Source organism: Gopherus evgoodei, chromosome 14 (genome assembly GCF_007399415.2).
Source record: "Gopherus evgoodei ecotype Sinaloan lineage chromosome 14, rGopEvg1_v1.p, whole genome shotgun sequence".
NCBI classification, from domain to species: Eukaryota; Metazoa; Chordata; order Testudines; family Testudinidae; genus Gopherus; species Gopherus evgoodei.
This window is the reverse complement of record NC_044335.1, coordinates 26,020,404-26,034,055: the sequence shown is the minus strand read 5'-3', so window position 1 is coordinate 26,034,055 and position 13,652 is coordinate 26,020,404. Positions and strand designations below refer to the sequence as shown.

General features: G+C 50.6%; 1 protein-coding gene across 12 annotated transcripts in view; it reads right to left on the bottom strand.

Moving 5' to 3' along the window:
- Nucleotides 1-13,652, bottom strand: part of EPB41L1 (erythrocyte membrane protein band 4.1 like 1) — a 161,343-nt gene that overhangs the window by 30,596 nt on the left and 117,095 nt on the right. For 9 of the 12 annotated variants that reach the window (XM_030533303.1, XM_030533308.1, XM_030533306.1 and 6 more), the window contains 4 exons: nucleotides 13,415-13,512; nucleotides 5,120-5,295; nucleotides 3,177-3,331; nucleotides 1,277-1,312 (listed from right to left, as the gene is read on the bottom strand). In XM_030533303.1, the coding sequence (XP_030389163.1) occupies nucleotides 1,277-1,312; nucleotides 3,177-3,331; nucleotides 5,120-5,295; nucleotides 13,415-13,512 (465 nt within the window). The remainder of the gene's footprint in view (nucleotides 1-1,276; nucleotides 1,313-3,176; nucleotides 3,332-5,119; nucleotides 5,296-13,414; nucleotides 13,513-13,652) is intronic. The other 3 variants (XM_030533307.1, XM_030533315.1, XM_030533312.1) reach the window with 1 other exon arrangement.

Here is a 13,652-nt window from a genome sequence, read left to right as displayed (position 1 = left end):
GCCTGAGAAAGGCCCTTCTCATGAGAAGTCCAGCCAACTCTGCAGACTCAAGGGGCTCAGAGAAGTTTAGGATAAGAATCCAAAATGTTATCTGCATCCTAGAACTGGCCGTTCTGAGGTTCGCCAATCACTAGCACAAGGTGTTACTGGGGTGCACATGACAGCGATGGAGAATGGCACATGCAGAAAGGAATGAGGGATGAGACACACTACGGAGGGAACTGGACTGGGCACCTACAGGAGCTGGGAAAATAAACCAACCAGCTGGGGTTGAACAGTGGATCACTCACCAAAGGGGCTTGCCCTTGTGCTGGATGCAACAGCAGGGATTTTAGCTAGAGCATCTCTTTGGGAAAGACTCCCCATTTAAAGACCACCAAATCCCCAGGTAAATTGTTCCACGGGTTAATTACCCTCACAGACCTCTAGCGAAGACTAGGCAATAGCAGCCTGGTTCTGAAGTGACACTGAACCATGCAACAACCCTCCCTAGCAAGACTCATCTTCCAAGAGCATTATGCACTAGCCCTCATGCTCCCTATTAACCGACTGGTGAAACAGACACAGAAAGATCTTAAGTGACTTCCCCAAGGCCAGTGCTGGAGCTGGTCCTGGAACTCAGCAGGCCAGGCCACCTGGCCAAAGCTCTCACTAGGAGAACCACCCTAGGAACAGCTCAGCTGGCACAAAGGTTTGTATCTGAAATACACTGTGGGGCAGCATCTTCTCATGCCACCCCACGCCTCGCCAATGGAATTACCGAGCCCAGGTAGGAGCCGCCATGTGGAGTTCTGAGCCAGGCTGGCATGGAGATAACGCTGTGAACTGGAAGTCACAGGGCTGGGGGATGTGAGTCTCATTCTGCTCTGTTAGGGGGAGCTGGAGCCCGCAGGAGAGGGTTGGACACAGAAGAGACACGAGGACAAGACATAGAGGAGTCAGTAAAGAGCGCAGTAGCCAGGACATCCCAATGGCACAGTGACTTGGCTGTAGCACCATGGGAGGGCTCTTGCTCACACACACGAGGCGAGGAGAGCTGCCTTACTTAGTGGGATAGAAGATGCTGCTTGTGCTCTGGGGGAAAGTGGCCATATGCTTGGCTACTAGGTTTATCTGACAGTTCTCCGGAGAGGGAGGCTCCCCAGAGACGCTTGGGTGCATCTTGTATTCCAGTAAATAGAGTGACACACAGTATGGGGGGAAAGGATGGGGTGCTTGTTGTTTTAAAGGAGATGGACAATACAATGGGCAGTAAGATGCTCCAGAGAGAGAATACCTCCTGCTTGTGCCTGGGGGTGGTTTCCTGCTCCGGCTGGTAGCAAAGAGAGGGTGAAAGGAACCGGCACAGTCAGACAAGGGAAATTGTCACATACATCACAGTTCAGTTTAATACAGGACCCTGGGCAATGCCAGGGGCAAAATCAGCAACATGAGCTTCCCCACAGCGGTGCCCTAGCACTTCAAGCTGGGACTGCTGCAGTGTGAGCTTCCTCACAGCGGTGCCCTAGCAGTGCCAGCTGGGACTCCTGCAGTGTGAGCTTCCCCACAACGGTGCCCTAGCACTTCAAGCTGGGACTGCTGCAGTGTGAGCTTCCCCACAGCAGTGCCCTAGCAGTGCCAGCCGGGACTCCTGCAGTGTGAGCTTCCCCATAGCGGTGCCCTAGCACTTCCAGCCAGAACTCCTGCAGTGTGAGCTTCCCCTCTGCAGTGCCAGATGGGACTCCTGCAGTGTGAGTTTCCCCACAGCAGTGCCCAAGCAGTGCCAGATGTGACTCCTGCAGTGTGAGCTTCCCCACAGCAGTGCCCCACTGATGTCACTAGATTTCTAGTCACAAACTGATGTGGAACTTCAGAAAACCCATCTCCCTGTTCGAGGTGCTGAGGGCCTGGCCCCTAATAAGTCGAGATAGAGAGGAGAGGCCACAGGCCTGGATGCCTATCCTAAGACCCAACTGGTATCACTAGGATAGCATACTCCAGTGTGTGTGTGTGTGTGTGTGTGTGTGTGTGTGTGTGTGTGTGTGTGACAGCAGGTGTATTTGTAGGTGAGTATCTGGTGCCAACGGCCGTTTGTGGGGATGTCTGTGTGTGCAGTGCAAGTATCTGCGTGTGCGGTAAGCATGCCTGTGTATGCAGTGTTAGTGCCTGCGTGTGTGATGAGTGTGCCTGCTTATGCAATGTGAGTGTCTGCGTGTGTAGTGCATGTGCCTGCGTGTGCAGTAGCGTGCCTGTGTGTGCCTGCATATGCAGTGTGTTTGTGTGTGTGGTGGGCATGCCTACATGTGCAGTGAGAGTGCCTGCGTGTTCCTGCGTATGCAGTGTGAGTGTCTGCGTGTGTAGTGTGTGTGCCCACGTCTGGGTATGGAGCATGAGTGCCTGCGTGTGCAGTGCGAGTGTCTGTGTGGGGAGGGGAGGAGGACTGGGAGAGTGGACAGTGCTCCAATCCTTGGTCAGGGCTACCGTTCCTGCGTGGGCCAGGCAGGGAGCTCAGAGTATAACTGCTGTTCCCTGACCTAGATAGTCCTCTGCTCAGACAGTGGCCAACTCCAAAATGCTCTGCCTCTCCCCAAAGGCAACTGAAAGGTGTGCCATGCTCTCCAGGTACATCAGAATAGGAGCTGCTCCCTGGCCCAGCTTCATCAGTGCAGTCATGAAGCCAGCAGAACTGCTGTGGAGATACCTAGTGATGGGTGTCCTTCCCTGCTGCCACCAAGGAGTCAAGCAGTGCCAGCCCTGGCAGATTCCCTGCGAGATCCCCAGGGAATCCCGTTGGGAAAGCCCTCCCTGGCCAGCTGTATGGGAGACATCTCATGGGTGAGCTCGAGGTGGATTAACAAAGGCATGAGGCTCCCGTGTTGCTGGGCAAGGAAAGGAGGAGAGTCGTCCTCTCTGACAAAGACGGGCAAGCCCGTACCTTGGAATGCAGAGGATCAGGAGCAGGTACCTCAGGCCAGTGTCAGCACCAGAGCCTTGCAGAGAGGTCTTGGCATCTCCCAGCAAGGAAGGGCACCGCTGTGTGGCAAAGACAGATTATGGGAGACAGCCCCTCCTCTCTAGCATCCTGGGCTCCTCTCTCCAGGTGTAGGCTGGGGGTTGCCCTGGCCAATCCATATAGAGGGCACTCCTCCAAACCAGCTCCTGACACCCTCATGGTCTTCACCCAGCGTGTCCTGTACCTTCAGCTCCTTGATTTTTGTCGGGGTCGTCACTTCCTCAACCTCATCCTCCGCCTCGGAGCGTCGCCACCCGCTGTACTCGCTGTCCTCGTCCCGCCTCTCGAGCTCCGCCCCTCCGTCGTGGTTCTCGCTGACGGAGGCCGGGCGCGAGAACTCTACAGGGTGCAGAGGGGAACGCACCGATCACAGGGGTTAGAGAAGGAAGAGGATGAGACAGGCCCAGCTAGACCCACCTCTCCCCAGTCACAGCCAGTGCAGGCCTAGTCCTTACAGATATTCTCCTAGGGTTATGACCAGCCTCGTCTTAAACATCCCAGGCAAGGCTTCTACCCTTCCCTTGGGAGACAATTGCACAGCCCTCCATGGCAGAGATACTGCCCTGATGTCCAGCCTACATTTCCCCTCCCATTCCTCTTGAGATATAGACTCTTCACTGGTGCCAATTCTCACACCTCTCCACAGGCCTTGCCTAGACCGTAATGGGGCTAGCTTAACTCACGAAGTGAAGTCTGCAAGCGAGCTGAGTGTGCTCAGCTGAAAAAAAGCACCTTTCCCCCCTAGTCGGGGCAAGGCTACAGGGCCCACTTCTGAAAGCTATTTTGGCACTGCTCCGCTCGCTGCTGCCACGCCTAGCTGACCTCGGCTAGATCTCACTGAAAGTCAGCAGAACTGAGGCACCTGAATGAGTTACGCGTAGGAACACTGAGCAGAGCAATGCCTAAATACTATTAAAAATCTGAGCCCGAGCAGAGTCAGGCAAATTGGACGTGGGTCTGCTACACTTGCACCTTGTGTCGTCACTTACACCCCTGTGAAATAAGTACAAAGTGGGTGCTCCCAAATCAGAGCAGGAGGGTTTTACATCCAGTCTGCACTGGAGTAACTGACCAATGGGCAGGGCAGAAGTGAATCCGGCCCATTTATCTTATTTATTCTCCCCCCTGAGTCCAGTCCCTCCAGCTCCCTGATCATCCTGCTTTTTCTTCCCTGATCTCTTTCCAGTGTGTCAATATCTCGCCGGTAGCAGCATGCCCGGCCTGGATGCAATCACTCAGGTGTGGTTAACCCAGAGCCTGCTCCATGTTGTGATGCCTCTCCACATGCTGCCTAAAAGCGCATCAGCTTTTGCAAGCTCAGGTCTGTGCCTATCATCCCTGGAAGAAGCGATGTCCGCTGGAAACAGCTCCGTGGATAAATCCCTGGTCAGCAGGTTCCCCTGCAAAGATGGCTTTCCCCACCGCTTGTTGGCAGGTCACCTTCTGCAGGCTGGGAGAGGAACCTTTCCAAGACCCACAGGGGCCATTCCCCAAGCATGCAATACCCCAAGCGAGCTGAACACTGAGAGGGAGTGCTCAGGAATCAGACTAGTCCGAGGAGGAAAAGGCCTTTTTCAGACCTTGAGTCTATTTTCCAGTCATGAGCTTTAGCTAAGGAATTTCTGGTGCCCTCTGTTGAACAGGCACTGATCAGCCTCTGGGACTTGCCTGGCTGGATACATGGGCTGGAATAATAGGGGGGAGGGGGTTGGCATGCTCAGGCAGAGCTGGGGGAGGGGTCGAGGCTCAGAATTGGGGAGAACTGGCAGAGCTGGGGAAGGGGCCATGGGTCAGGACTGGGAAGAACTGGCAGAGCTGAGGGAGGGGCCTGAGTCAGGACTGGGAGAACTAGCAGATCGGTGGGAGGGGCCATGGGCGAGGACTGGGAAGAACTGGCAGATCAGTGGGGGTTACATTTGCATGCTGTGCCTGGCCAGTATCAATCTCCCAGCTTCCTGAGAGTTAACCCCCTGACTCCCAAGAGTCGACGACAGCAGCAGCAGGAAGCTGTGAGCTTGCAGTGCCAGAGCCCAGCCACCCCTCGCCCACATGGCTTAGCGTCTAAGCCTGTCCTCCCGGCTCCCAACAGTGAACCAATCTCCCTCCCCTCCCCAATTTGGGGCGTACCTCCATCAAGGCTGCGAGACATGGTGTACCGTTTGCTGGAGGAGCGCTCGAAGAAGGGCGCAGGCCGGTCAATCAGGGCACTGGCCTGGCGGGTCTGGGCCTGCGTCCGCCCACTGTAGCGGAACTTAGAGCCCATCACCAGGAAGCCCTTTGGGGGAGGCTCTGGGGACACCAGCCTGCAGGTGAAGTGGGGAGGAAAGCAGAGTGTCACTGGCAGGCCAGCTCCATTCACACATGGAGCAGGAACCAATCACCATAGAGACTAGTGATCAGTAGGGGGCACAACCAGGAAAAGGCCAAGAGGCGTCGCCAAACATTGTCATTGCAGGGGGGATGTTCACTCTGAATACTAATGATGGTCATTTCATTGTTCCACTGCAGATCACTTCAGCAGAAACATCCAGCTACCCCCGGAGGCATGGATGGAAACTATGGTTGTGGATGGAGCTCAAATAAAGAGCCACACTTCCCTCAACACCCCATAGACTCATAGACTGTAAGGTCAGAAGGGACCATTATGATCATCTAGGCTGACCTCCTGCACAACGCAGGCCACACAATCTTACCTATCCACTCCTGTAGCAAACCCTTAGCCTATGTCTGAGTTATTGAAGTCCTCAAATTGTAGTTTGAAGACCTCAAGCTGCAAAGAATCCTCCAGCAAGTGACCCATGCCCCATGCTGCAGAGGAAAGCGAAAAACCTCCAGGGCCTCTGCCAATCTGCCCTGGACGAAAATTCCTTCCTGACCCCAAATATGGCGATCAGTTAAACCCTGAGCATGTGGGCAAGACTCACCAGCCAGCACTCAGGAAAGAATTCCCTGTAGTAACTCAGATCCGACCCCATCTAACATCCCATCACAGACCACTGGGCATACTTGCCTGTTGATAATCAAATATCAATTGCCAAATGAATTGCCAAAATTAGGCTATCCCATTATACCATCCCCTCCATAATCTTATCAAGCTTAGTCTTAAAGCCAGATATGTCTTTTGCCCCCACTACTCCCCTTGGAAGGCTGTTCCAGAACTTCACTCCCCTAATCGTGAGAAACTTTCATCTAACTTCAAGTCTAAACTTCCTAGTGTCCAGTTTATATCCATTTGTTCTTGTGTCCACACTGGTAGAGCTTAAATAATTCCTCTCCCTCCCTAATATTTATCCCTCTGATATATTTATAAAGAACAATCATATCCCCCCTCAACCTTCTTTTGGTTAGGCTAAACAAGCCAAGCTCTTTGAGTCTCCTTTCATAAGATAGGTTTTCCATTCCTCTGATCATCCTAGTAGCCCTTCTCTGTACCTGTTCCAGTTTGAATTCATCCTTCTTAAACATGGGAGACTAGAACTGCACACAGTACTCCAGATGAGGCCTCACCAGTGCCTTGTATAATGGCACTAACACCACCTTATCTTTGCTGGAAATACCTCGCCTGATGCACCCTAAAACTGCATTAGCTTTTTTAATGGCTATATCACATTGGCAGCTCATAGTCACCCTATGATCAACCAATACTCCGAGGTCCTTCTCCTCCTCTGTTACTTCTAACTGATGTGACCCCAATTTATAACTAAAATTCTTGTTGTTAATCCCTAAGTACATGACCTTGCACTTTTCACTATTAAATTTCATCCTATTACTATTACTCCAATTTACAAGGTCATCCAGATCTTCCTGTATGATATCCCGGTCCTTCTCTGTGTTAGCAATACCTCCCAGCTTTGTGTTATCTGCCAACTTTATTAGCACATTCTCACTTTTTGTGCCAAGGTCAGTAATAAAGAGATTAAATAAGATTGGTCTCAAAACTGATCCCTGAGGAACTCCACTAGTAACCTCCTTCCAGCCTGACAGTTCACCTTTCAGTACGACCCGTTGTAGTCTCCCCTTTAACCAGTTCCTTATCCACTTCTCAGTTTTCATATTGATCCCCATCTTTTCCAATTTAACTAATAATTCCCCATGTGGAACCATGTCAAATGCCTTACTGAAATGGAGGTAAATTAGATCCACTGCGTTTCCTTTGTCTAAAAAATCTGTTACCTTCTCAAAGAAGGAGATCAGGATGGTTTGGCACGATCTACCTTTTGTAAAACCATGTTGCATTTTGTCCCAATTACCATTGACCTCAATGTCCTTAACTAGCTTCTCCTTCAAAAATTTTTCCAAGACTTTACATACTACAGATGTCAAACTAACAGGCCTATAGTTACTAGGATTGCTTTTTTCCCCGTTTCCTAAAAATAGGAACTATGTTAGCAATTCTCCAATCATACAGTACAACCCCTGAGTTTACTGATTCATTAAAAATTCTTGCTAATAGGCTTGCAATTTCATGTGCCAGTTCCTTTAATATTCTTGGATGAAGATTATCTGGGCCCTCCGATTTAGTTCCATTAAGCTGTTCGAGTTTGGCTTCTACCTCGGATGTGGTAATATCTACCTTCATATCCTCTTTCCCATTTGTCATCCTACCATTATCCCTAGGCGCCTCATTAGCCTCATTAAAGACTGAGCCAAAGTATTTGTTTAGATATTGGGCCATGCCTAGACTCTCCTTACCCTCCATTCTATCCTCAGTGTTTAGTGGTCCCACTTCTTCTCTCTTTGTTTTCTTCTTATTTATATGGCTATAGAACCTTTTACTATTGGTTTTAATTCCCTTTGCAAGGTTCAACTCTACTTGGCTTTTGGCCTTTCTCACTTTATCCCTACATGTTCTGACCTCAATAAGGTAGCTTTCCTTGCTAATCCCTCCTATCTTCCACTCTTTGTAGGCTTTCTGCTTTTTCTTAATCACCTCTCTAATATGCTTGCTCATCCAGCTTGGTCTACAACTCCTGCCTATGAGTTTTTTCCCCTTTCTTGGGATGCAGGCTTCTGATAGTTTCTGCAGCTTTGACCTGAAGTAAGTCCAGGCCTCCTCCGCCTTTAGATCCACAAGTTCTTCAGTCCAATCTACTTCCCTAACTAATTTCCTTAATTCTTTAAAGTTAGCCCTTTTGAAATAAAAAACCCTAGTCCCAGATCTATTTTTGTTTATCCTTCCATCTAGTTTGAACTGAATTAGCTCATGATCGCTTGAACGAAGGCTGTCCCCTACAACGATTTCTTCTATGAGGTCCTCACTACTCACCAAAACCAAGTCTAAAATGGCATCCCCTCTTGTTGGTTCTTCAACTACTTGTTGAAGAAATCCATCAGCTATCACATCCAGAAAAATCTGAGCCCTATTATTACTACTAGCACTTGTCCTGAAGTCTATATCTGGGAAGTTAAAGTCTCCCATAATTGCACAATTCTCATTAGTGTTTACTTCATTAAAAACATTAAAGAGGTCTCTATCCATATCCAAATCAGATCCCGGCGGTCTGCAGCACACCCCAAGCACTGTCTCAGGGGAGGCTCTAGTAGTTTTCTTTCCCAAAGTGATTTTTGTCCAGACAGACTCTGTCTTATCTATTCCATCACTTCTTATTTCTTTACAGTTAACCTCATCATTGATATACAGTGCTACTCCATCACCTTTGCCTTTATTTCTGTATTTCCTAAACAGCACATAACCTTCAATACCTGAACTCCAGTCAATGCTACTATTCCACCATGTTTCTGTTATCCCTATAATATCCTGTTTCAGTTCCTGCACCAGTAGCTCTAGTTCCTCCATTTTGTTTCCTAGGCTCCTCGCATTAGTGTACAGACATCTTAATTTTTGCCGTTTGGCTTCATTGACATTCTTTATCCAGTTAGGCACAGACATTCTGCCACTAGTATCATCAATTAGACTGGTATCTACACTACTCTTCCTCGTTATGTCCATTCTTCTGCCTATGGTTGTATCCTCTCTTACTTTGTTTTCTTCCCTCTCAATGTTAAATTCCGGCGTGGAGATTACCTGGACATCTCCCAACCATCTCCCCTAAATTACGAGTTTAAAGCTCTCTTAATCAGTTGTGCCAGCCTCCATCCTAGAAGTCTATGTCCCTCTTTACTCAGGTGAAGTCCATCCCAAGAGAACAGTCCTCTGTCCATAAATGCTTCCCAGTGGCCGTACATCCCAAAGCCCTCTTTATAGCACCACTGCCTGAGTCATCTGTTGATCGCCATAATCTTGTCACACCTTTGTTGCCCTTCTCTAGGAAGCGGCAGAATCTCACTGAAGATCACCTGAGCCTCAATTTCCTTACGTGTCTTCCCCAGTCTGGCATAGTTTCCCTTGATACATTCCAGCGAGAATCTAGCCGTATTGTTTGTTCCCACATGAAGGACAATCAGCGGGTTCTTTCACGCTCCCGTTAGGATCATTTTCAGCCTCTGGTCCACATCCCGTATCTTAGCACCCGGCAGACAGCACACCCTTCTGTTCTCCGGATCAGCTCTAGTTACAGGCCTCTCTATTCTTCTCAGTAACGACTCCCCAATCGGGTAGACCTGCCTTTTCCTGGTGACAATGTAGTTCTCCGGTCCAACCCCTGCTCCCACGGACTGCAGGTCCTCTCGATTTCTACTGTCCCTTGCAATCCTCCACAACCCATCCCGTATCCTTCTGGAGTTCATACTTGGTGTTGTCTTCATTGACTCTTCCCCTCTTCCTATAGGACTAGCCACTCTTCTCTTCTTCCTTGCCCTCTCACCTTCAGCGACCACCTGCTGTGCCCTTTCTTCATTTTCCAACTCTGCAAACCTGTTCCTGAGCTCCATTTCTCCTTCAATGGCTCATCTTTTCCTCTGCCTGGTTCTCTTAGTCACATGCTTCCACCAACCACTTTCCTCACCCAGCAGTCTCTCCTCAGAATTCTTTGGTCTTGCTTCCATCTGCAAGTCTGAGCTTATCCCTTCAGCCTCCTCGTATCTTTGCTCCATCATCTGCTCGGACTCCCTTCTAAACTCTACCAGAGTTTCCACCTGCATCTCCAGTCCTTGGATCTTTTCTTCCATCAGCTCTATCAGGCAGTACTTCATGCAGACAAAACTCTTTTCTGGTACCTGCTCCAGGATATACATGCTGCAGCTTCCACATCCAGTCACCTGGGCTCTTAACCCTGCTTCCAGGAACAGTGCTGTCCTGTTAGGAGAACTCTCCAGCCCTCTCCCTCCTCACTTGTCTCTTTGCCTCCATCTCACTGGCTGTTCCCATCCACTCTATGTCTCCTGAATGGTGAAGGTGCAAACTGCTTCACCCCACATCTCAGTGACTTCAGGATCACAGACTCAAGAGTTTAAGGTCAGAAGGGACCATTATGATCTTCTAGTCTGACCTCCTGCACAATGCAGGCCACAGAATCTCACCCACCCACTCCTGTAACAAACCCCTGACCTATGTCTGAGCTACTGAAGTCCTCATCTTGTGGTTTAAAGACCTGAAGGTGCAGAGAATCCTCCAGATGTAGAAGGTGAGGGACTGGATGGTGGAGGGGAGTGAGAGCCGAAAAGGCAAGTGCAAAAATCAGACGATAACGTGGGAGGCAGGTGCGTATAAATGAGGGGTACTACTTTGTGTATGGGTGGGGGGCAGCAGTGGGTAGGGAAGATACAGGGACTACAGCCGGGGGGACATCTTTTCGGTGACATGAACATTTTGCGAATTGATGTTGCTTTCGTTAGGTCCTTCACGTCGAAACAAAAACAAAAGAAAAATTCTGGGGAAAAAAATCAAAACATTTCCATTTTTTTTTTGCAACTTTTCATTAAGAAATTTCCTTTCATGTTATTTAGGAATTTTTTTTTTAAATGTTAAAAAATGCTCAAAACTGAACCAAACATTCCAGCGGAGGGGGAGCAGAATGTCCTTAGCCTCAAACTTTTTTTTCCCCCCCAATTAGCCAAACATTTTGGAAAAATTCATTTTCAGTTTGACTCCAAATTAATGTTTTTCCTCCCAGAACTGCCAGTGAACAGAACTGTTTCTACTAGAAGTAATCCAGAGCTGTGTGGAGACCATGTGCTGTGTGGGGGCATTTTTTTTTTGGGTCCATCTAAATAAGCAAAGCTCTAGAGCTGCTGTGCTGGCATCTTGAGGGCTGGCACGGGGAACGCAGCAGGGCGAAGGATGGCGCCGTGTGTCTTGATGCATTAAACGCCTGCTTGTCAGCTCTGAAAGCGTGTCAGATGGAGATAAAAGCAGAGATCTATGCAGCATGAGACCTGGGAAATCCAGCACTGGGATCTCAAGACGTGGGCTCTCTTCCCTAATCCACGTGCCATCCTGCAAGCGAACTCCTCCCTACACTCCCTGCACTGTCTGTGCAAATATCAGGGGTCAAGAGTGGCCATGAATTCTGGGAACCCAACTTGAGAGCCCTGGAGCCAGGTCTGACCAGGCCTTGGGATTCCTATGGGTGCACTTTCTCTGCCAACACCTGATTTGCAGGCACAATCAGGGACGGGCATGCCCAAGTGAAATTGACTGGGGCCCATAATTTTTGTACTCAACCTCAGGCGCAAACGCAGTGAAGAGCTGCAAATCTGGCCCCTAGAGCCTGGTTGTTAGAGGTGCTGCGAGTCACTGACCCCAGCTTGATCTGCAGCTGCTCTGAAAATCAGGCCCCATGAGTCTCAAGTTGGGCCCTCCAAATTGGTGGCCTTTTGAAAAGCAAGGCCTCAGTCTTCAGTGCAGCCACATGCAGGGACCCTGCAGTGACTAGTCTGGAGCTAGAAGGCTTGCCGGGGGCGGAGGGTGAGGAATCCTGGCAGGGCCGGTGCAAGGAAGTTTCGTGCCCTAGGCGAAACTTCCACCTTGCACCCAGCTAACCCTGCCCCCCCCCACGGCAGCTAACTCAGCCCCCCACCCGGGGAGCCCCCCTGCAGCAGCTAGCCCCCCCATCCCCCCACAGCAACTAACCCCACCCAGGAAGACTCCCCCTGTCCCCCCACGGCAGCTAATTCCGCCTGGGGAGACTTCCCCCGCCCCCACCCACCGCCATGACAGATAACCCTGCCTGGGGAGACTTCCCTCCTCTTTCCCCCCGCCACGGCAGCTAACCCTGCCTGGGGAGACCTCCCCCCGTGGAAGCTAACCCTACCTGGGTAGCCTGCCCCAGCTCACCTCCACTCCACCTCCTCGCCTGAGGTGACTTTTAGGCACCCCCAAGCACTAGGCGCCCTAGGCGGCCACCTAGTTTGCCTAAATGGTTGCACCGGCCCTGAATCCTGGCCCCGCTGAAGCCAATGGCAAAACTCCTGCAATGAGGCCTGGACCTTACACATGATGGTTGCAAAGAGCAGTCTGCAGGATGTGTTGTCTCAGTTTAGAATTCGAGCTCTGGAAACCATGCAGAGCACCAGCCAGGCACAGGCTGGCATGTAAAAAATCAGAAGACTCCAGAGTGAGTGAAAGCATTGCCATGGCAGAGCAGAGCAAACAGCAAATACCTGGCCTGGATGCAGCTGTCCCAACCAGCACAGGATGCAACTTACTGCCACGGAGAAACTGAGCCCATCGGCAGATTCTTTTATTTATTAGATCTGGGAAATCTCTCCATTAACGCAAGAGAAAGATGGCCTTGTGGGCGGGGCATCAGACTGCAATTCAGGACATCAGGGTTCTATTCCTGCCGCTGTTACAGACTCAATGCGTGACCTTGGTCAAGTCACTTTACCTCCATGTGTGCCCTAGTTTCCCCGTCTATGTACTAGAGATGCTGATGCTTCCCAACTGCATAGAGTTGCTGTGGTGATAGAAAATAGGTATCTAAACAAGACTACCACATATTAGACAATGCAGAAAGTCAGGTCCCTACAGAGCTCGAATGGAGAAACTCATTTCCAAGCGGCTTTTCTCGCTCCAAAACTCTCAGTGATGGCAGCGTTATGGTCACAGTGTGTTCCTCACAGCAGTATGCTTGGATTACCCTTGTACGAAGCAGGGCAATTGGGACCCCGCTCTGCAGGGCACAGGGTTCTCCCTGATTGGGTTCCGCTGGAATATGCCACGGTTTGGTTTGGCAAAGCCCAGCCAGAGTCCAGTTTGTATAGTAGGGAAGCTCCCAGGGATATCAGGTAGGGAAGGCCATGGAAGCAGGCCAGGGAGAGCGCATTGGAAGGCCCAGAGACAACCCCTTCCCACATGGGGTAGAAAGGAGAGGGGTATCAATAGGGCAAAGGCAGCTGAGGGGGAGCACTAAGGAGACAGACCCCTGCCCTCCCCCCATGTGGATCTCCCGTGGGGCATTAACGAAGAACGTCTCCCCCAGTGAAAAGCACAAGGAGGGTAGGGACAGACAGCACACCCAGCCTCCTCTCTGCTAGCCCTGCCCTGCCTTGGCGGTTCTTTACAGGGACCTTCCTCCTCACCTGAAGAAGGTGTGGTGCTCAATGCAGACCTTCCAGAGCCTCTTGGCAGAGCGGTGGTTGGGCAGCTTGAAGCCAATGGTGCTCTCAAACTGCTCGTACTGGAAGCACAGGAGACATACTCGTGTTACAGCCAGGATTCTTGCTCGGAAGCTGCCTCAGCCCGCAGCCCTGGGGGACAGCTCAGACTGGCGACAGCCTCCTAGCCAAGGTCCCAACAGGAGAATGACAGAGCAAGTGT